The sequence below is a fragment of the Myxocyprinus asiaticus genome, chromosome 29, assembly GCF_019703515.2.
Source record: "Myxocyprinus asiaticus isolate MX2 ecotype Aquarium Trade chromosome 29, UBuf_Myxa_2, whole genome shotgun sequence".
In the NCBI taxonomy this organism is placed as follows: domain Eukaryota; kingdom Metazoa; phylum Chordata; class Actinopteri; order Cypriniformes; family Catostomidae; genus Myxocyprinus; species Myxocyprinus asiaticus.
In genome coordinates, this window is record NC_059372.1 from 22,714,278 (window position 1) to 22,739,167 (window position 24,890).

At 37.0% G+C, this 24,890-nt stretch overlaps 1 protein-coding gene across 4 annotated transcripts in view; it reads right to left on the reverse strand.

Moving 5' to 3' along the window:
* ttll10 (tubulin tyrosine ligase-like family, member 10) overlaps positions 1-24,890 on the reverse strand; it is a 53,936-nt gene that overhangs the window by 7,758 nt on the left and 21,288 nt on the right. For 3 of the 4 annotated variants that reach the window (XM_051662143.1, XM_051662140.1, XM_051662139.1), the window contains exons 2-7: positions 8,434-8,752; positions 6,601-6,700; positions 5,379-5,497; positions 5,177-5,297; positions 2,332-2,414; positions 176-362 (exon numbers count right to left, since the gene is read on the reverse strand). In XM_051662143.1, the coding sequence (XP_051518103.1) occupies positions 176-362; positions 2,332-2,414; positions 5,177-5,297; positions 5,379-5,497; positions 6,601-6,700; positions 8,434-8,722 (899 nt within the window). In that variant the 5' untranslated portion in view covers positions 8,723-8,752. The remainder of the gene's footprint in view (positions 1-175; positions 363-2,331; positions 2,415-5,176; positions 5,298-5,378; positions 5,498-6,600; positions 6,701-8,433; positions 8,753-24,890) is intronic. The other variant, XM_051662141.1, reaches the window with a different exon arrangement.

Genomic DNA, 24,890 nt, shown 5'->3' on the forward strand with positions numbered 1-24,890 from the left:
TGCAGAGAAGATGTACTTTAACTTTTTCCATGGCACAGCTTTTTGGAATTTTTATTGATTTTTGGATGAAATATTTGTGAAAACTGGCCATGAATTGTGGCATAATTATACAAGACTGAATCACAAAATGATTACAGGCATGTTACCTTCTGAAATTTTCAATTTTTTTACCCACCGTTGAACAACCCGGGCCTGTGGCATGCTGAAAGGTGACTTTCTGTCCGACTGCTGCTCTATTGTGTTTTGCAGTCTTTCTCTGAATCCTGTGATGTCTTCTGGTGTCCGCAGCAGGAAAATACCACGCCCCTGGTTAAGTCCTGTTGGCTTGCAGATCCACAAGCTGGTTTTATCATTGCATACTCCTAAAACCCACATTCACAAGTTCACATTTTCATATAATCCTTGAGTAAGATAAAGGTAGGCTAAATATATTTGCAACCTAGTCTCACAGAATGAACATTTTGGCAAACTGACTTTTACGTGCCAAATTCTACGTTTCGCTGCAGTTTCCAGGTGAAAAATAAACACAAGAAGGATTGGGAGGATTACTTTTAAAATGTACTGTATTCCACTACAGATTACAGAATACATGCTGTAAAATATCATTTGTAACGTATTCAGTTAGATTACTGAAGGTTAGTAACGTAATCTAAATACTTTGGATTACTCATACACTAGTATATTTTTTCACTTGTTGTGACTATAAAAATCTGCCAGTACAGTAAGTTACAAAATACACGTTAAAAATACATTCTTAAATATCTTAAATATCCTAAATATCTTATGCAGTGTTGCTTCTAAAACAAGATCAAGCAAACTGATCTTGTTTTAATGATTTTTAGATGTTTTTACAGAAAAACAATACAAAAATTATCATAAACATTAAGAATTTTGCCCTAATATCAAAGGTCTTACTAGAGAGAAAAAAAAAGAAAAAAAACATTATGATCTTACGTGGATTTTCTTGATTAAAAAATGATCGTTCCTGCTTTTAGCATAATGCTAAATGTTCACAGGACAATTTACACAAGGTTTATTTCTATTTCTGCTGCTCCAAACATCTCTGTCTTCTCGTATGAATGTAACACATCTCAAGAAATTGTTCATCGCTGTTTAAATGCTTTTTGAATCGTACCATTTATATGAATAAAATGGAACAAATGACAATAAAATGCAAAGTCATCTCTTCATTAATCAAAATACGTTTAGAATGTAACTGTATTCTGATTACCAACAATTTAAGTTGTAACTGTAGTGGAATACAGTTACTAATATTTTGTATTTTAAATATGTAATCCTGTTACATGTATTCCATTACTCCCCAACCCTGCACAAGAGGCGATACAACCAGTGCTTGAAGTGGGGCGGTACGCAGTACCTGCACTTCTATAATTTAGTCTACAGAGTACCGTCAGTTTTTCTTTCGTACCACCACTTCTCAGAGTCTCCCGGTATAATGTAACGTCTTTATTTAATGTAAGTCAGTGATTTGATGTGGCCCGCCACTTTTATCTGACCTTCCAAATGATTTTGATAAAATCGCGGTAAACATCCGAACGCTAAACTCAGTGGTGAGTTTAACAACCCTCAACACGTGCAACAGCACCGGTGCTCGTCAAGCGATCCTTGGTCCAGTGCCGGAGTAGCGCACGTGTTTAAGCTTGTCTGGACATAGTTCATTTTCACTCATCTCCAAAACATGTTTATGTGGCTGTTTATGACTTAAAAAAAAAAACATATTTTTCGCACTATTACTCGCACACTACTATGAAATGTTATCGAAACACTTTTACTGTAACATGTCATTTGAAAAACTATACATTTTAATGCTTGTATTACAGAACCACCTACATTTACACACTTATTCCAATGTGATTAGCTTTTGTGTGGTAGCTCACCTAATAGAGTGTTAGACTTTGAACATGGAGGACTGCGGCTCAAGCCCAGTCAAGAACGCAAGCCAACAAGTGAGACTTGAGTGCTACAGAAGTGACACGAAATGACTTGGCTGTTATTGGCTCGTATTTCATTTTAAAACACTATCTGTTAGGTTTAGGTGTTGGTTTAGGGTAAGAATGTCTGTTTTATTCACCTCTCATTTGCTTTTTTAAAACACTATCAGTTAGGTTTAAGTTAAAGTTGTAGGTTAGGGAGGTACGTTTTACTCAATAAAACCCTAACTAATAATCACCTGAAAAACCTTGTCTAATTACGATTCTGTTTAACTCGCTTTTTGAGCTGTGATTATTTTCAATGTATGATAACATGATAAAACATAAAATTAACCACATTAATGTTATTCCTAGTCAGTCTGCTCACTTTTCCTCTTACCGTTAAAAAACGCCTCTCTCTCATCTTTCATATCCATGCGGAAAGTGACAGGAAAATATTCCTCCATTCTCATCCTCCTGCAACTTGTAAACAAATTCCAGTAACACTTTATAATAACAGTACATGAATAATCATGAAAAAATACCTATAGCTACTTCAGCATAAATTAATGATGAGTTAAGGAATGGACTAATCAGGAACTAATGAAGAGCTTACATTAACTACAACATGACTCATATGAATTCATCACTCAATTCATTCGTCATCCAGACCATAGAAATAGGAAGGTTGTCTTTACGTTGATGGATAATTATTTGTTTTTATTATATATATTTCTCAATATTTTTCATGGTTACTTTGTGAGTTTCATCAGAACTCAAAATATAAATTCAAAATGATGATAATGATTGGATCATCATAATCATCAACATCGTTGTTAATAATAGTATTTTTGTTGTTGTTGTTAATTTTTCTGTGGACATTTGTGCATGTAAACATTCAATCATTTGTTGAGTGAACTTAATCCATTTCAAGTGCAGATAGTTTGCTACATTTTTGTTTGTTTCTGATGGGGCACTTATAAGCGTCACTCTCTAGGTGTTGGCTGGCTGCTTGCCACTATTTCCTATGGTAATGCTGACATTTTTAATCTTAAATTATAGGCTGTTTTGTTGGACTGAATTAAGGATTGAAGTCAGAGTGTTCATAATATACATTTTGACGACGTTATGGGGAGTATCTTAATTAGCATCATGTCATGACTTTACTTGGTGGGGCACATCATTATAAACTCATTATTAACTACCCATGAACTATAATCAACAGATGACTTGTTAATGCAGCTTCATGTCATGACTTTACTTGGTGGGGCACATACATCATTATTAACTCATTAACTACCCATGAACTATAATCAACAGATGACTTGTTAATGCAGCATCATGTCATGACTTTACTTGGTGGGGCACATCATTATTAATTAATTATTAACTACACATGAACTATAATCAACAGATGACTTGTTAATGCAGCATCATGTCATGACTTCACTTGGTGGGGCACATCATTATTAATTAATTATTAACTACACATGAACTATAATCAACAGATGACTTGTTAATGTATCATCATGTCATGACTTTACTTGGTGGGGCACATTATTATAAACTTACTATCAACTACACATGTACTACACTAGTATTCATCCCAGTTAAATCACATACTGTTTAGCATCATTTGGTTTGTCGTGATGTAAAAGCTGAGATGCAGACATGGCCTGCATTTGGATGACAAGTGAATTGAGTGGTAGGACCCACAGTGGTAGGGTGAGTATGAAGGGAAAAGAATGGAGAATCACACAGAACGGATTGAGATCAATTATTATTATTATTATTATTAAGAATAATTATTAGTGGCAATCATTAAAGGAAAAGTTCACCCAAAACTGAAGCTTCTCTTTTAATTTAATCACCCTCATACGATTCCAGATGTGTATGGCTCTCTTTTCTTCTGCAGAACACAATATTTTTAGAAGAATATCTCAGCACTTTAGGTCCATAAAATGGTGAATGGTGACCATAACTTTGAAGCTCCAAAAAGCACACAAATGCAGCAGAAAAGTAATCCATACGACTCCAGTGGTTAAATGTGGTGCTTTTCAGTGAGATCAGACCAAAATATAACTCCTTTTTTACAATAAATTTCCCTGGCCATCATGATTTCAAACTTGATTACACTTTCTTGCACCATCTAGCACTCTGCTCATGCGTCAAGCAATAGAAAGTGTAACCAAGCTTGAAATCATGATTGTGCCTAGAGACTGCAATGGCAAGATGTAGTGCAAAATTTGTTACATTTTGGTTTATTCTCACCCAAATCCGATTGCATCACTTCAGAAGACATGTATTAAACCAGTGGTTCTCAACCCTGTTCCTGGATGCCCCCCAACACTACACATTTTGGATATCTCCCTAATCAAACACACCTGATTCAACTCATCAGCTCGGTAGTGGAGACTCCAAGACCTGAATTGGGTGTGTCAGAAAAGGGAGATATACAAAATGTGCAGTGTTGGGGGACCTCCAGGAACAGAGTTGAGAACCACTGTATTAAACCACTGGAGTCATACAGATTACTTTTATGCTGTCATATGTGCTTTTTGGAACTTAAAAATTTGGTCCCCATTCACTTGCATCATGCATTGTATTCTTTTGAAAATCTTCATTTGTGTTCTGCAGACAAAATAAAGTCATACATACCTGGAATGGCATGAGGGAGAGTTAATGATGGGAGAACTATTCCTTTATGTTCAACATTTAATAAGTATGATCCAAGTAAATTATGCAGAATAATCCTGCATCATCCAGTGATGTTTGTGGTGAAACTGAAGACACTAAAATTTATATACAGTACTGTGCAAACGTCTTAGGCACATAAGATGTTTCACAAAAGCATTTGTCTTAAGATGGTTATTTATATCTTCAGCTTTAGTGTGTCAATAAGAAATATAAATGTTAGACTCCCAAACATTACTTTTGCAAATAGAAAAGATAGAATAGAAGAACAGGGAGACCTGTAACAGATGTCATGGCCCCAACAAAGCCCCCCACTGAACATCGTGTCAGTCTGAGATTACATGAAGAGACAGAAGCAATTGAGACAATCTAAACAGAAAGAAGAACTGTGGCGAATTCTCCAAGAAGCTTGGAACATCCTATCTGCCAACAACCAAGAACAAAAACTAAAACCAACTGTAAAGTAGCTAAACTAATCATGCTATCAAATGTTTTCTTTTTGTATTGTTACCTTGCCTCTGTCACTATAAAAAAACAGCCGGGTTTTTAACCTGTTTCCACGTCCGTAGTTGACCTTGCTGTTGACTCTCTCATACTCCCGTAGGCTGTTTAGAAGGCCAATCTTAGTGGTCAGGACCTTGTTATTGGGTATCTGGTATAGCAACTGTCCACCTGTATAAAAAATATAAACAGACAAAGTGTAGAAAAGTGTTTCATGGTTATTGTGAACTTGAAATAATGCTACATAATCACCTGCTTTGAAGTTGTAGTAGGTAGCAGGTGATTTAGTTTCACACCACTTCAGCTTGTAGTCCAGCCTGGTCTTATCATATATCCGCTGCCAGCCTCGACTCTCACAATATGAAACAACTCTAAATATCAAATCATATTAGGATAGCTTTGTCATTTTTGGAAGATTAAATTTTTTTTTTGATAAATGTTAAAAGTCAAGGGGTTGTTGTTTGAATGGGCAAATCCCCAAATCATCTTATTGGTAACACTTAACAATAAAGTTCTGGAATTAAAAGAATTCCAGAGTAAATAAGTTGTCATGAACTAACAATGAATAATAATTTTCTCATAGTTATTAATCGTGGTTATTTTATAAACACTATTGTTCATTGTTAGTTCATGTTAGTTCATAATCCTTTAAAGGAATAGTCCATTAAAAAATGAAAATTCTCTCATCATTTACTCACCCTCATGCCATCCCAGATGTGTATGACTTTGTTTGTTGAACACAAATTAAAATTGTTGAAGAATATTTCAGCTCTGTAGGTCCTCACAATGATCTTCAGTAGTGATATTATAGGTGTGGGTGAGAAACAGATTTATATTTAAGTCATTTTTACTATCAATCTTTCAAGTTCACATTCTTCTTTTGTTTTTTGGAGATTCAAATTCTTATTGCATATCGCCCCCTTCTGAGCAGAAAGGAAACTTTATAGTAAAACACTTGATCTGTTCCTCACCCACACTCTTCTGAATACATGGATTAAACCACTGGAGACTTATGTATTACTTTTATGATGCCTTTATGTGCTTTTTGGAGCTTCAACCTATTCACTTGCATTGTATGGACCTACAGAGCTGAGATATTCTTCTAAAACATTTTGTGTTTAGTAGAAGAAAGAAAGTCTTACAAATCTGGGATGCATGAGGGTGAGTAAACAATGAGAGAATTTTCATTTTTGGGTGAACTGTTCCATTAATAATGTTAACTTATACAACGTTTCATGTTTTTGTACTATTGTATTTAATTGAATTTATGTCTAGTCAAGTTGTAGTCTAGGCCAGTGCAACACAGCAAATTATTTATTTTAAAACATTTGTATAAATTATATGCTTTTAAAACAAAATGGAAAACCCACTTGTAAAAGTGTAAAATATCCTTTAATCATGAATAGGTCTGTCTTAAATTACACCTAAACATCCCATCCCGAAAACCCTAGCCACAGGGTTCTTATTTACTCACATAGAGGCCCCATTGCTCCCCCCAAAGAAGAAGAAGGGTCCAGTTCCCTGTGGATCTTCAGGATGCTTGTCTCTGTCCCTCTCAACAAATGAGACACTCACTGGTCATTTACACACACACAAAGAAAAATAAAATCATTGGTGAAATTAACTGTATTATCAAAAATTCAGATAATACAGTATATGTAGTATAGGACTACTGTGAGAATCACATAAAATGTAAAAATGAATATAATCCAGATAGATAATTAGCTCATGAGAAAATATTCATTCTTGTGTGAATAGTGAATGTTACAACAGCATGTGTTGTGGCAGGACCAGATCAGAGTTATGTAGTGGGAGACACCTGATACAACAAGGTCAATCAATTATTGTCACCTCCTCTGCCTGACCCCTGAGTACACACCCAGCAAGACTGAACCCTGTATCATGTTGTCTAGTTTGTTTGTTGGCATGGAGCCTCTTTGCAGAACAATGAATAAATACAGCAAGGTCTCGTGCTTTAACTGTCCAGACCATCTTTTTAAGTAAGAAAAAAGCAAAACTAGAACATGCTGGAGTACTAAGTACAGTACAGCATCCATAACTTGTTTTTATACTGAACTAATGATAATTTCTGTGCACTAATCATAAACCTAAACCTAAACTTTACAGACACCTTTTTAGATTTTCATTAAAGGAATAGTCTCCCAAAAATGAAAATTCTCTCATCATTAACTCACCCTCATCCCAGATGTGTATGACTTTATTTCTTCTGCAGAACACAAAGATTTTTAGAAGAATATTTCAGCTCTGTAACTTGTCCTTACAATGCAAGTAAATGGTGAAAACTTTGAAGCTCTAAAAGGCACATAAAGTCGGCATTAAAGTAATCAGTAAGATTCTTGCCACTGCAATCTCTAGGCACAATCATGATTTCAAGCTCGATAACACTTCCTAGTGCTTGATGCAATCGCAGAGCACTAGATAGCGCTAGGATGTGTAATCAAGCTTGAAATCATGATCACCAAGGAAACTGCTGATGTCAAGATTTATATTGAAAAAGAAGTAACATTTTGGTTTGTTCTCACCCAAAACCGATTGGATCACTTCAGAAGACATGGATTAAATCACTGGAGTCGGATTACTTTTATGCTGACTTTATGTGCTTTTTAAGTTTAAACGTTTTGGTCACTATTCACTTGTATTGTATGGACCTACAGAGCTGAGACTTTTAAAAATCTTTGTTTGTGTTCAGCAGAAGAAAGAGAGTCATACATATCTGGGATGAGAGAATTAAATATTTTTGAGACAATTTATTATGACATAATTTAGTATGTTAATTACAAAGCTGTTCCCTTGTGGGAACTGTTAGCTGGTCCTCACAATGTTGGTGATTTCAGGTTTTACTTATTTGTGGGGACCAACACATGTGTTTACATAGCTATCTGACCAACTCTTACACATCACTCGTAAATACCCGAGTCTAATTGGCCAATCACGGCATTTAGCGGTTTGATATTTCTGATTGCACATAATGATTGCACATCCGGGGATAAAATGATATTTCACCGGTCATCTTTCCTACTTCTGATATCATTCTGCGATCAAGTTAATTAATATTTCATGTCCATTTATTTAAATGTAATTGAGGTGGAATTCAGCTGATTCTTGAGTCTCTGCTGTCTTACTTTTCATATAATAACATAATTTTTCAACTCAGATCATTATTTCATGTCCATTTATTTTGCAAGTAGCCATTTGGTCATTAGCCAAAATAAACCCCGCCAGGGTGATACAAGACCCCGGATGTCACCAAACTATAGTAAATCCACCCATACATACACTTACACACCTGGCAGGGTTCCATCTGTGTGTTTCACATGCCCTTTGTGCATCTTCTGAGCGACCCGCCTTCTCCTCCTTGACTCACTGTTTTCCACATTCTGCTGTTCATCTCCATTCACATGCAACAGCACAGCCTCAATGCCAGCATTCAATGGGCTGCCCCTCTTCTCTTCTGATTGGTCCTGGTCCTCCATTGTCTGTTGTGTGTTTCTCTGGACATGCTGTCTGTCCTTTCTCTTTGTGGCACCTGGCTTTTCTCCCTGCTGACGGAGCTCTATCAAGCTCTCTGATGACATCACTGTCACTCCCCTGCTACTGGCCTAGACCTATGAAGAAGAAAAGGGATTTTTCCACAAGCACTGTTGTAATGAACTGCCCACCAGTGCCCGACTGACTTCTGTAGACCCAGCAATCCAAAAAAAGCAACATCAGTTATGCATAGCTCCTTTTCAACTTTCCATTTATTGTGGTCAACGGAATATAACAAATTAATTACTTGAGAAAGTAACCTTGAATCAGTTTTTGAGCTGTAATACAATCATTGTACAAAAAGGTAGCACACTGTTTCTTCTAAAATGCTAGAATTTATTCTCACCACACTGAATTGTAGCAAAGATAGCAACATGCACTTATAAGACCAATAAGATAATATTTAACTAAGGAAAAACATTTTGAAAAATGTTATAGTATGCATAAGCTATTATAAGCTACATTGAATTTAGTTAACAGAGTTTCTGTTAAACTTACAATGCTGTTTATGGAGATATTCTTCTGTTCCTCTAAGAGTTTCCCTTGAGAACATCTAAAGTGGCCATACTTGTAGGTGATATGGCAGTCTAACATTGGTTACTCAGTCCATGCACTTAAGAGACTTTTGGAGTATGCAGTGTACTAACCAGGCCAATGTAAACAACTACTTGTTACCTGGGAAATGGGTGTCTTAGCAACAGCTTCTAATGGTGGATAGAATCTCAGAACAAAAGAAGAATTACTACAGTAAATTATTCCCAGTGTTTCCAACCTACCCTGTGGGTTTAACATCAATCATTATTAATTATCTTACAGATTACCGTTTTGGCAGTAATATGAGAATGGATTTTCAACCACAATTAATTGTGTGCATTGATGCTGTTTTTATCTCTCTTAAGCTATTTTGTGCAATTAAGCGTAAAAACAAATTATCCTATGGGAAATTCGATCAAATGTTGCTTGAAACAAAAATACCCAACTCCTCTCACTCTCCCTCTCTAATATTATTCTATGACATGAGTAATCATACTTTTAAAATGGATTAATGTCCCACAAAAAAGGTCTCAGTACATTTTTTAATTGTTTAACTTGTATGGAATCTTACAGCTTAGGGCTATCAATCTCTATTTTTTATAATCATATGATGATACTGGTTTAGGGTGGTGCATAAAATATTGTGTTGTCATGAACATAACACAAAGGTAAAACATCAAACAAAGGAAAACCTCTCAATAAAGGCTTCACAAATATCTACCCCAAACACACCTGTCTCTATGCAATTACCCACATAAGAAAGATATACGCTAAACAGTCCTTGATAGAACATGCTCTTGTTTACACTCTAATTGTCTGTAAACTATTGTGTTGTAGGCTATGAGTCTCACAACAATGGAGAGAGAGAGTGAGAGCGAGCGCTTTTGTCATTTTGTTATGACTAGTTTTTCAGTTTTTAAGTTATTTTTTGTCTTTACTAGTTTATTTGAAATGGTCCTGCAGTGTGACAAATACAATTTAAAAGTACAAATATTCCATCTCTCAATCAATATGAGGTCATGAAACCTGCATGTACAGTCGGCTTATTATCAGAGAAGTAGCAAAATGCTGTGTAAAATAGTTTTAGATGAACTACAGTATGTACTAATATATCCACTTCATCCAGCTCTCTGTTTGTTCATTCTAAAGAATCTCGTCACTGTTTTATGGGGTGAAAAAAGCTCCAAATTATTCAGTGCTTGCGGGAGCGGTCCGAATGATTCAGAGTCAAGTTGTGAAACGATTCAGACCATTTGCCAGCCCGTTTGGGGTTTTCATTGAAAAGAACCAACTGAAAAGGGTGATTTATTCGCTAATCAGGCATCGCTAGTTCTGATTCTAAACAGCCAACAGGAAATATATATAAAAACAATTTTGCCAGTTAACACCACTTTCTTATGAAATAGTGACTTCCCTGAAAATATTACATTACATATGGGGCTTGGTAATGTTAAGACCATTATCTGGCTGACATCTGAGGATTTTGGCACAACTGTGTTTCAATTATCTACTTTTTGGGGATGTAGGATAAGTTGAGGCCAAGTTCTGGTGCGGCCTGCGGCAATATCTGGAGATTCTGGCACGGTTGTGGTCCAATTATGGCTGCATGCTGGGTGGACAGGATAAGTGTGGCTGAATTTTGGCCTCTTTCTGGGGTGGATACGGCTTACATTCGGGAAGTGGCTTTTGGGCCATATTGGACTTTAATTCCATGAGGTATGTGGGCCAAACTCACAGGCGGAATGCAGCCAGATTCAGGCCAAAATAATTTTGCTATTTGGGTTACTGAGTAACAATAATAACCAACATTTACTTAATAACTCCCGCTTAAATTCCACTCAACACCTGCACCGAACAAAAAAATGGGCTCGAGACCTGTGTTTTGCCCTAGCAATACCCAATCACTTGAATGCAGATACATATTTTTCTTTGTTCTGTATCTAGAGGTGCTAGTCAGTTCCCACATATCCTAAATTTCAGGGTGGCTCACAGAAAGTGTAAAAATTACTGCTCTTCATAACAGCTGACTCTGGAAGACATACCCAGACACCAGTGGCAGTTAACTGTAATCCCACTCCTGATAATCATTGGATATTTTTGACTTAAACAGGCATCACACAATCCAGTTTCTGCTAGTTTTTTATTTATTTATTGTTATAAAAGTTCTCCTAGATGTAAAATGGTATAAACAAAATTATGTAATTAAATAACAACAATAACAACAACAACACTGTTGTAGTAGTACAAATAACGATACAAATAATTTAATGATTTTTAATTTTTTTACGATTAATTTTGAATACTTTTTCAAATTAATTCATACAAATCATTAATACTTAGTTCATACATACACTATATTGCCAAAAGTATTCGCTCACCCATCCAAATAATTGAATTCAGGTGTTCCAATCACTTCCATGGCCACAGGTGTATAAAATGAAGCACCTAGGCATGCAGACTGCTTCTACAAACATTTGTGAAAGAATGGGCCGCTCTCAAGAGCTCAGTGAATTCCAGCGTGGTACTGTGATAGGATGCCACCTGTGCAACAAGTCCAGTCATGAAATTTCCTCGCTACTAAATATTCCACAGTCAACTGTCAGTGGTATTATAACAAATTGGAAGCGATTGGGAATGACAGCAACTCAGCCACGAAGTGGTAGGCCACGTAAAATGACAGAGCGGGGTCAGCGGATGCTGAGGCGCATAGTGCGCAGAGGTCGCCAACTTTCTGCAGAGTCAATCGCTACAGACCTCCAAAGTTCATGTGGCCTTCAGATTAGCTCAAGAACAGTGCACAGAGAGCTTCATGGAATGGGTTTCCACGGCCGAGCAGCTGCATCCAAGCCATACATCACCAAGTGCAATGCAAAGCGTTGGATGCAGTGGTGTAAAGCACGCCGCCACTGGACTCTAGAGCAGTGGAGACGTGTTCTCTGGAGTGACGAATCACGCTTCTCCATCTGGCAATCTGATGGACGAGTCTGGGTTTGGCGGTTGCCAGGAGAACGGTACTTGTCTGACTGCATTGCGCTAACTGTGAAGTTTGGTGGAGGGGGGATTATGGTGTGGGGTTGTTTTTCAGGAGCTGGGCTTGGCCCCTTAGTTCCAGTGAAAGGAAATCTGAATGCTTCAGCATACCAAGAGATTTTGGACAATTCCATGCTCCCAACTTTGTGGGAACAGTTTGGGGATGGCCCCTTCCTGTTCCAACATGACTGTGCACCAGTGCACAAAGCAAGGTCCATAAAGACATGGATGAGCGAGTTTGGTGTGGAAGAACTTGACTGGCCTGCACAGAGTCCTGACCTCAACCCGATAGAGCACCTTTGGGATGAATTAGAGCGAAGACTGCGAGCCAGGCCTTCTCGTCCAACATCAGTGTCTGACCTCACAAATGCGCTTCTGGAAGAATGGTCAGAAATTCCCATAAACACACTCCTAAACCTTGTGGAAAGCCTTCCCAGAAGAGTTGAAGCTGTTATAGCTGCAAAGGGTGGGCCGACGTCATATTAAACCCTATGGATTAAGAATGGGATGTCACTTAAGTTCATATGCGTCTAAAGGCAGATGAGCGAATACTTTTGGCAGTATAGTGTATATTTACGTGTTCCCAATGTAGTGGCCTCGTGTCTTCAAATATGGCTTGTAGTTATGTATATGGCTGGTTTCAGCCACACCTTGCCAGTAGGCTGCAATCTGATAGACACTGTGTACAGAGTGGTGTGCAGGTGGACAAAGAAAACAGGTTTGTTTTACAGCCATGTAACTCACCTGGCTCACCATCTGGTAGAGCGTCTATGTGTTTGAGTGACAGAGCGAGAGAGTGCGTAACAGGGAGGACCAGGAGCAAGGTAGCTACATTTTTGGGTACTATGCTGTCTCTCTCTACAACTCAGTCATAAATCAGGAAGTACTGAACAATACATGGGCATAGAAAACCCAGGACTTGCTGTCTTTAAATCTCTTTGAAAGAAAACAGTTTACTTGGTGACAAAAGGAGAACTCTCAGACAATGTTTTTTTCTCCCACTCACAGTAACTTTGTCACCCCAAGGAGTGAAGGTGGGAGAAACAATATATTTTCATACTTTAACAGTAGGTGAAAGAGGAATGTTATATTGTTGTCATGTCATGCCAACAATAACTTGTTTGTTAGTCATCGCAAAACTTAATTAATATGGGTATTAGGGAGGGAAATGGGGGGCGACAGTATTATGGAGGAGCTTTAATGAAAAAGAAATGCATTTTTAGGCACATTTACGTAAGCATTTACACAGAACTTTCAAGATTCAACTTTAGTCTCCTGAACCATCTAAAACACTTGATTTGAGAATGTGTGGGGAAATAATCATGGAGTTCCCTATCAGTTTGTGTACTACCTATTCACCCCAGAGGTATGTCACAGCCGTTTAAACACATGTTATTCTCGACAGCCCGTTCCACTTCATTGGCAAACCTAGGTTAACCTCACCCTCTGTTGGCTGGAATCTAGTTTGACAACATCTGAGCATGCACAGACCAGTGCTGGAATTCTCCACAATGTTTCCGGCAATGTGGAATTCTCTTGTGATTTCATGCGATGGTAGGCCGTCCTGCTGTCTTCAGTTCAATGTACATGTCACTCTGACATTCAGAAACATGTATTTTGTTAGAATTTGTATAATTTAGCTGGTTTTTAGGTTGTTTTCCATCCCACCGCAATGTGTTTACATTTTCTTGTTTAATTATCTATTATGTGGGGTTTCAATTGCTTATGAATGTAATTTTATAGAATTGCATCGAAGAGCCTAATGGTGTATTTCAGGCCAGTGCCAGGGGGTAATGCTTTAGATCGGCTAAAGTCTGTATCTTTGTCAATATCAACACACATAAGAGAACAATGGCAGTCTAATGTAGAACTGTCTTTTTATACAAAATAATTGTAGCCTAAAACTGAAAAAGAGCATTATGTCTGTTTTTCCTTTTTTAATTTTTTATTATCCTACCATTCAATGAGGGCAAAATTTGCCTTCCTTATCCTGCACACATGAACTGGCACACAGGAGCCAGATACTTGTGCAGATAATAATCAGTGAACAAACTGATTGGATGATGTTCAGGATTGAGAACGGTGTAGGATTTATGCATAGGCAAGTTCAATGACACTTCACATAATCTTTTTTCGAGCTCTACAGAAAAGAATGGAGAATAAAAGCAAATTTTCCAGTGTATTTTCTTTGAATGTTCGGGTTTCATTATCGTTTGGCCTCTTGTGAAAAAAGGTTGTGCATATGAGCTGACATCACTTCTGTAACAGCTTTTTTTTTTTTTTTAAGTCTGTAGTTTTGACTGCACCCAGCAGCTGCAATTTGCATAAATACTTTTGAGTGAATAAGATGTGATAAAATGTGCTCACCCAAAAGTTGCTGGTTCCTGTTTTGGAGAAGAGTGAAACTGAACAATGTCCAGACAAGCTTAAACACGCACGCTCCTCTGGAACTGGACCAGGAACCGTTTGACAAGCACCGATGCTGTTGCACGTGTTGAGTGTTGATAAACTCACCGCTGAGTTTTGCTCAGAGAGCGTTCGGATGTTTACCGCGATTTTATCAAAATCATTTGGAAGGTCAGGTAAAAGTGATTGGCGGGCCGCAACAAATCACTGACTTATATTAAACAAAGACATTACATCATGGGAGACTCTGAGAAGTGGTGGTATGCAAGAAAAACTTCCGGTACTCTATAGACTAAATTATAGAAGTGCAGATACTGTGTACCACCTCACTTCCAGCACTGTTTCAGGCACGAAAGTACTTAATTTGTCATGTTAAACATTATTTATACAAATATTTACAAACCATAATGGTAACACTTTAAAGTAATATTTCCTTTGTTAAGGGTTTAAAAAAAGGTTCATTAATGTCATTTATAAACGCATTATAAATCACTGAATCATAGAAGAGCGACTTTTATGCAATACCTGGAAAATAGTAGGCCTTTTTACGTCACATTATAAATTCTTAATAACACTTATTCAACATAAGTTACTTATTAAAATGTACCTTAATGTAAAGTTGACACATATGCAGAATTTATTAAATAGTTGCCAAAATTAGAAGCATATGTACGTGGTTTAATGTAAATCAAGCTTTATTATATGATATATGCTGTGAGTGGGCAGGAAGACCTGAAAAGTATTTTTGCAGAGGACTTCAGGGAACTAGTATAAGGTAAGTTGAGACACCACTCTAAAAAGCATGATTCTTTTAACATCAGTGTGACAAGGAACAACATAATCACATGGGAAGTCGGCATGTTGTTTCCGAGAGTACCAGTACCCTAGGACTGGCCACATTATGCCGACTCACTGACAAGTGTCATCTCCTATCAGACATTTTTGCATCGGCTTCAGCATGTTTACCTTCCCTTTTGGTGCAACAGGAAATGCATTGCGTCAGCAGTGTGGGAGACCCGGCTTTGGTTGGAAGTAATCGCGTTCGTATAATCAGTGATGAGTGCAATTTGGAGCTTGCATTTTTCCCTCTAACATTACATTTTTACTCCACTGATGGTTAGGTTTGGGGTTTAGGTTGGGGGGTACAGTTTATAAAATATGCATTCCTCTTCACTGTATTACAGCCTGTACAGCTGAAAACTTCACAACTCGCTCCTCCATAGACATTACACCCGAAAATGGAGCTCACACATGCCCATACACCTAACAACACTTACCACTTTGGCCACTAGGGGGCAGTGTTTCGAATTTCAGTAAGCACAGACTGATTTTAGTTACAACCTCAATTCCGAAAAATTTGGGACAGTATGAAAAATGCTAAAAAAATTATTTTCCTATTCACACTTTGCTATATTGAAAGCACTACAACTACACATTATATGATATTTTTCCTTGTGAATTTCATAGTTTTTTTTAATGTACATTAATTTCAAATAAGATGATTGCAACACGCTCCAAAAAAGTTGAGACAGGGGCAATTTAAGACTAATAACAATTTGAGGAGTTGAAATAACAAGGCGATGTGAAACAGGAGATGTTAATCAGGTGAGGCAATCATGTCATAGTATATAGGGAGCCTCCAAAAACAGCATAGTCCTTCAAGAGCAAAGATCATTCAAGACTTGTCGATTTGCCAACAGATGCTTCAGCAAATAATCCAGCACTTTGAGAACAATGTTCCCCAAAGACAAATTGGAAGGATTTTGGGCATTTCACCCTCTATTTTGATGGTCCAATCTAAAGGGCATAAAGGGCAAGACTAAAACCACATCTGAAAGTGTTCTTAGAAGAAATGGTGATGTTTCACAGTGGTAAACACTCGACTGTCCCAGCATTTTTGGAGCATGTTGCAATCATCTGATTTGAAATTACAGTACATTTTCAAAAAACAATGAAATTCACAAGGCAAAACGTCATATAATGTGTTGTTGTAGTGCTTTCAATATAGCAAAGGGAGAATATAATTTACAAATCACTTCTTTTTGTTTTTATTAGCATTTTTCATACTGTCCCAACTTTTTTGGAATTGGGGTTGTACAAAAAAGTCAACCTACTGTTTCAAAACAAAATGATCTGTAGCAAAATGACATACTCCTTCCATTTAATCTCACTACAATAGTCTATTTTTGCTGCATTGTGACACAAATCATCAATTATGGCATTTTATGTTTTTTACTAATATGTATGATTAAGTGTGTTTATTAAGCATTTATAACATTTGGCTAGTATTGCATGAAAGTCACCCTTTTTATTCATGTTGTTATAACCGCATATCAACTACATTAGTTTACATGAACTAACAATGAACAATACTTTTACATTTATTAATCTTGGTTAATGTTAATTTTAGCATATACTAATACATTGTTAAAATCAAAAGTTGTATATGTTAACATTAGTTAATACACTATGAACTAACATGAACTTACAATGTACAATTTTATATTTTATTTAATAAATGCTGTAAAAATATATTGTCTATTGTTACTTCATGATACCTAATAAGTTAATTGATGTTATTGAATTGAACCTTATTGTAAGTGTTACCGATGATTAATAATCCATATATAAATGACTTATTAGTCATTAATGAATCCCTTTATAAACCGTTAATAAATGGAACATTAAAGCATTGCAGATTTAATGTAAGTATTAGCCATTATTGTGAATCAGAACTGGCGATTAAAAGCTCTTTTGTAATCCTCCACATGGTTATTTTTAGTTGCTGTAGTACTTCTCTAACAGATGACAAAAAAGATTTAGAGAGGTCTTACTATGTCATATCTTAAGACCACAATACAAAATAACATTGTCTGTGCTGGGTGCCAACAGCTGCATTATAGGAGCAGACAAAACCCTCCGTGACGACTAATATTTCACAGATAACAGAAGTGCTAAATAAATGGCCATTTGTATCAGAACTTGAAAGAATCAAACGAGAGCCATTATGATCATTTGAGATTAGAACTTTAATAAATCATATATTCATTCACAGTAGCATGCAGCAGAGCACATAAACAAAGGTGTACAATGGTGAAGGGTATGCATTTCTTTTACGTATCGTAGTCCTTGCACCTAAGTATGATAGGGGCCTTATTGGCAGCATGCTTTCTAGAGCAACACAATGAGGTTCTGGCAGAACAGGGCAAATTAAGGGAGTTAAAAAGGAGCTCTGTTCACATGTAACTGGATCTGCCCTGCTCTGAGGCCAGGCATTCCGGTCGACCTACCAAAGAGTCACATGAACACAATGACCAGGCTAGCAGCAAAGCCAGGCCCAGATTTACTGACAGTCATTAACATACACCTTACCTGACTGCTGAAAACATGCCTGACTGACTCAATATCATTTAAAGAAATGCCTCAGACACACTCAGTTGAAGTCTGAAGTGCTTTCATTATTCCTTTAGCTTTCAACACATTACAATTGATATCAGTTTTATTGCTCAAATCAACATATTTGCAAATTTACCATAGCCAGGTAAACGACAGCACAGTTAGTTGGAAGGAAGCCAGTCAAAATACTGTTACACAGTGAACACTGTGGGCTTTTTCCCATTTGGAATTGAGTTACTATGGCAACATTGGAGGATCGTTCTGTTGGGTAATCAGCAAGTGACAAAAATCCTTTTATCATGCCTATTTCTGATCTAGCTTTCATAGTTGCTCTTGAATGTAATGTGTGTATAAATATGCATATTATCTCAACAGCCTCAGCATCTACAGTGGCACCAAGTATTTGGACATTTTATCCACAATTAAACAAATTTGTGAATGTCTTTACATGATAAAACAAAACATCAAAGCAAGTGGCATTCATTTTAAAAATGGTAAAATCACCTTTCAAAGCAAAACTTAAAAGTTTTATAGCTGTAAAATGATAAAACAATAGATATATTGTTCAACATTAAGACAAAAGTGTTCTGACAATTTCTGGTTATCAAACATTAGAGGTTTACTTTGCTAGGACACCTTTGTAAACTTGAAGGAAACTGACTTTATACGTCCACAAAAAAAACTTGAGACCAGTTAAAGTATTTGCAAAGAAAAATAAATAAAATACAAACAAATACAAAAATTAAAAAATTAAAATCTGAGAAAAGCATAATTTGTTACCAGATGCTACTTGGTATTTACATTGCAATTTGTGGCACATTTGTAGCTTAAGTCTCCAAATATTTTTGGGACCCCATAAAAATAAGTTATACTTTTCTTGCAGGTTTAGTTCAGAAACTCTGACTCATGACACATGGAAGAGAAGTTCAAAATATCATCAGTCTTCCAGTGTAGGGTTCACAGTTCCTTATAAAATAATATATGTATACATATATTTATATGGCCCATAAATAACATATGTTTCTATTTTTGTCCTATACTCTAAAGACAGCACTAGGCTAGAGTACAGCACTAGAGTAAAAACTGTAAAAACTGTTGGAATTATAGCTCAGGTTTGCATTATAACGACTAAGCTATGGTGCTTGATAAAATACTTGACTTGATAGGAATATCATTTGCATGTGTGAATAGGAATTTTTCCCAGTTATTACATCCTTCTACCACACACAGACATTAAAGTCATTAATTCAAGATGTTCATTTGGAACAGCTGTGACAAGAAGACATTGGCGTGTGATAGACGGCATTACCAGACAGTATTAGACACGAATTATTAGATCTAACCATGCCTGGTAAGACGCCCATCAACAGGCCTGACTCTGACCACACACCTGCTCACCGATAATGAGGAAATTATGTAAACTGACAGAAAAGCAAAACATACAAAAATGTACAGATACTGTAAAGCAGTCTGTTTGGCCTAAGCCATAAAACAGTTTTGTTCAGAACAAACATTTGCGGTAAATTGATTAGAGGGGAAAATGAGGGGAAAAGTGAACCTGTTTAGATTTCAAAAGGCCTAAGGGACCTACAACTAAATGATGTGGTTTTGTACAGATGGGTAATAAAAACACACAAAAAAGGGGGATGGTGAATGACAAACATGTGTCCACTTTATACATTTGAGTGACTGAGGACTAAAAAAGTACCCCAGACAAGCAATTATGGGTGTGGTTCAATATTTGTGTTTCAATTCACCCACCTTAAACAAACATTCAGAGCTTCAGTGACTTTACGACCATTGCATCGTCCATTCATTATGTTTTAATGTAATAAAGGAAAGGTAGGACTTTCTGTTCCCTAACCAATGAGTAAAATATAAGGTTTACAATAGTGACAAAGGTCATAATGTTTCAAAATGAAATGCTGTTGTTGCAGCCTAATTTTAAGAGTACTCAATGTAACCAGTATTAGCAGCTGAATTTAGAAATACAAATATGCTTTTCAAAACTGAAACTGTGATGCAGAGGTGACAAAGTGGTATCAAAAAAATTCTACTGCTGGATCATGTTTAACATGGATGGATGGATGCTCTGGGAAAATATATAATCAAGGATAAAAGATGGAGAGGGGAAAAGGGAAGAGGAGGAGATGAGGATGTCATTATGTCTATTTTTATCAGGATAGTTACACTGAGCTCATGTGTCAGTTGCAGGATGTGCCACGCAGGTAAAACAAGCTCGTCCAATCACAGCTCGCCTGCTATCACAAAAGCCGCACTGAGCATAAGTGGGGGAGGGGATGAGGAAACTTTCAGCAAGTCTGGTTTAACAGTCAACTGACTGGTATTCTTTAACTAAGGCTGGGTGGGGTTCAGATGTCTGAAACAAAAAATGCGACAAGGACATGAATGAAACAAAGCAAAGTGATAAACTCTATAGCTCAAGATTTCTCAGATCAGTTCTAAAGCTTTTCGCCCAAATGGCCCTCTCACTTCATACAATAGTTCATGATTCCAAACATTCTAACTGTTGTTACACTGTAAAACTTTCTTTCTTTCTTTTTTTTTTTTTTTTGATCATTGTGTTATACAATCTTTTTTCCATCCCTCTAAATTGTCAATAATTTCTGTCATTTAAATCGGTTTTCTACATCAGTATTTAAATGTAAAGTGGTCGAGAAATTTGCAATGGTAACTGCAGGTTTTAACTTTGGCACCACTTTGAATTCACTTTAAAATTCGAGGCATCAAATTTTTAATTGAGCATTTTTATCATTTAAAGGGCAGTTCACACTGAAAGCACTTTTTCCATTGTTTATTTTTATTTTTTTTACGTAAACATGCGCTAGACGGACGTCTTTGACCATTGCACTGTGCCCAGTGGTTTTTTCAGAGTCTTGAGCAGGAGCGCAACGTTTTTTTAGATGGCGTGTCAAAAAAAAAGAACTTAAAAATGTACTGCTTTCTTATATACTGTAAATATTGCGCTGTGTCTAGCTTTTTTAGTGCAAGAAAGCATTCGTCTGAATGGCCCCTAATTTAACTCATAAATATTCTCTCAAGCTTTGAAAACAGATTTGTTTTAGGTTCATCCCTAACCCTATCCTAACTCCACATGCAAATATTAGTTTCTCATGAATTAAAAACTAAGGACAAAGTATATAAAGGCATATTCACATTTACATTTACATTTATTCATTTGGCTGCAAATTGTCAAACAAACGCTTACCCTGGTGTGACTCTCTCATCATAAAGGTGGAAACAAGTGCTGTCAAACACTATAGATGTGATAAGAATAGCTACCATGACAACAGTACACTCTTTCGCTGTGGACTCTTCCCTGTCTTCTGTAGTTACCTCACCAATCGATGTGTAATCAAATGAATAATCATAATGTTGGACCATTCAAATCTGATAGGTCAGAATGTTCATTTCTAATGAGGGTTAATATGGTATTCTAATAAGGCTGTTAATTATATCTCACTAATCGTGAATGAACATGTAAAGTTCTCCTTGCAGTAATTAGGTCACCCAACAAACATCGTTACCAGACAGTGTTAGAAAACACATACACAATCCAGCACTGTCCGGTAAGATGGGTGCTAAGTGCCAGTGACGAGACCTTTAACGGGGTGAATAAATCGGGGCAAGCTGATAAAAAAAAGGTCTGGATCTTCTGATGCACTCCCTGAAGTTTGTGGACAGCCATCAGCATCATTACCAGGCAGTATTAGAGAGAGTAATGAAATCCAATGCTGCCTCGTAAGATGGAGAAGACTACCCAAGTCATTCTTAAAAAGTAGCAAGAACTTCAAGCATCAAGAACCATTTGGTATTACATGTTCCTTCTGTTGTGTAGCTCAATTGGTAGAGCATGGCACTAGCATTGCTAAGGTTGTGGGTTTGATTCCCAGGGATCCCACATACTGATGAAATATATAACCTGAATGCACTGTAAATCGCTTTTGGATAAAATATAAATATATTTTTTTAATCCTAATCCAAATTGTTGGAACATAATTTCCACAGTATCTTACACTACCAATCCCTTGTGTGTGCAAAGCCTAATGGTAATTGGTATCTTTTGAGGAGTAGACCACAGAAACTACAATTAGACTCAATTGGGTTTGATAACAGCTCTGACTCAGTCAGTCAATGTCCCGAGGAAATACTTAGACAAAGTGTATGCCAACAAAATAACCTGCTCCTAAAACAGGTAGAGCTAGTATGGCACAGGCAATAGATGGCTTTGTTCCTCTAAAAATTGCAGCTTAGCAAAGCATGTGAGGCAGAGTGGGCCACTAAGGCAGTTAATAATTGCCCAAACCTGTTCGGACTGGTTTGATATTACATCACGGCCGAGCTTGGAGGGCTGTTCTTTTTAACAATATAAGGTTGGGGAAAAATATGCATTTGGCAAAACGGCGCCCCCAACCCAACCCTTTGTACTGAATTCGACAAAGGCCTTGAGCGGTTTGCCCTTCCTCTAGCGAAGACTAAAGAGCACAGTGGACAATACACACCTAAAACCCTTCTCGTCTGAGTAAGCATGCGAGAAACAGTACTAAAACAAGTGTGGGAAGGGATAACTGATGCTAATGATAGTTCATGCTCTGTTTTGCTGTGTGTAGTGATAACAGCGAGCTGGAATGTTGTTCCGGACTGACCCGCGATCAGATTCTGTATGGGGAAGGTCATTTTGCGCACATCTAGTTTACTTAGTAACATCTATTCCTCACAAAGTGTGAAACTCTAATCTTACTTGAAAACTGTGCGCATTCTGTCATTAATTTTGTTTTAATATAATGGCTAAACATTCTAATAAAAGAGTAAAATCAACAAAATGAAAAATCTGTTCAAGGATTGCCACCATAAGTAGTCATTGTAGTTGCACTTAATCAAATAGCTAATTATAACCAATTTCAACATTTTAAAGAGAAAAATGATAAAAATTGATAAAAAAAAAAAAAAACATGCTAGTTATTCAAAACACTTCACGAAGTGAAAAAGTGTCAGATGACTGTGGCAAAGAAGTACGATTAGAAATCTCATGAGAGAATGAGAAAAGTATAAAAGAGGAGAGCATGGGGGAGCAGACGAGAGAAAGGGAGAGAAAGATAGAAAAAAGAGAGCACTAAAGTGCGAGAGCAAACGCAAAGGAGAGAGTGCCTGTAACCTTACCGTTGTGAAAGGAACCCTGGTAAAGAATGTAACAAAAAAGCAAATTAGGGGGGAAAAAGAAAGAATAAAATCTCAAATTTCCACCAAGTGCCTGATCAGTCTTCAGCTTCCTCTTGCTCAGTCAGGACCCATGCAATGAAAACCCCAAGCAGACCTGCTCTCTCAGACTGCAGCCTCTATTTGGTTAATCATCAGCATTATAAACCAGTGCAGCAGGCCTTCTGAGAAAGAAAGAGATGAAGAGAAGAATAGAGAGAGACGAGGAAGAGAATGAGTATTAAAGAGAGCAGTAAGAAATAGAGAACATGAAAAGTTTTAAGCACATACTTCATTCAGTTGTTCTGAGGGCTCGCGTCTATCATCAATGCTCTTTGTTGGGGATTTGTCGCCCCTGTTCTGGTATTTCCCTTCATTTCCCCCCAAACTTCCCTTTTCCCTCACGTTTCGGCTGCATTCAGGTGCGGGTTTAACCTTACCTGACTGCCTCTGCAAGTTCTCTATGTTTAGAGTGAGGTGTGATCAGGTAACCCTGCCCTCTTTATTGGAATGTGACTCCATGCTGAAATGGACAACCTGAGGGGTGAACTAGGCTTGGCCTTAATCAATAGTTTGTGAAGAACAAAGACGAGGAAACCCTAAACCTTACTTAAAGACGGGCCTTGCTCTGTTGACTCTAATTGCATTTCAGGTTAAATGGATGTGTTGTTTCCTGTTGTGCTGCAATGAACATGTACAGAGAGAAATATATAATTAATTCAATACATTCTCTTTTCTGGTTTAATGGGTTAAATCTTCCCTTAAAGATTAATACTTTATATTAATCTAGTACTTTATAAAAAGTTTATAGAGTTTGCTCCCTTCACTATTGACTTTGAATAGGAATAGGAAATGGATGAGGGTCATTTGCATATGGTAATATGTTGTATTTTCCCCTTTTTCATCCAGAAATTCCAAAGAACCCATTGTGTACACAATAAAGCTGCAGGATCATTTTTTAAAAGGTGTTATATTATTATTCTGTAATATAATATCTAAGCTAAAATCTGAAAATGATCATGTTACTATAGTACATTTCCTTAACATCTCCTCACATTGAACACACAGTAGTTCTGTGCAGTTTTGCGGAGTTTTGGAGAGATGAACATACAATGGCATTACGTAATACTATCATGTAGGATATTGTTTTGTTTTGTGACAAAGAAGTTATTAAAGATATTTCTTAACATAGAACTAGGCCTCACATTGTTCTGGATTTCACTCAATAATACCCTTTATTGGGACTGCCAAATGTAATAGGATTATTTAATTAAACAATGCTGTTACGGGTTTTAGTCAGAATAAGAAGATGAAATATGAAGAATTAATTTACTGCATTACTGTTTTTGTCTAGCTGGCAGGGCAGAAAAGGGATTTGAGCGTACTGGTCTATTCACTTATAGTGCTTGTTGTAATGTTGTGCGGTGTTTGGAGTGAACGGAACCGTTGTTTATATTGAAATGCTCCCTCACCTGACTTTATAAAGCCCGCTTCACGGGTGCGCTCCAGTGGTCGCGTTCACGCGTATAGGAAATGCTGCACGATGTATAGTGCGCGTTCAAGCCATATTTCATTTCGGAGGACTGTACGCACTGTTCCACGAGTCCACCTTATTACCTGTCATTTCTTGAC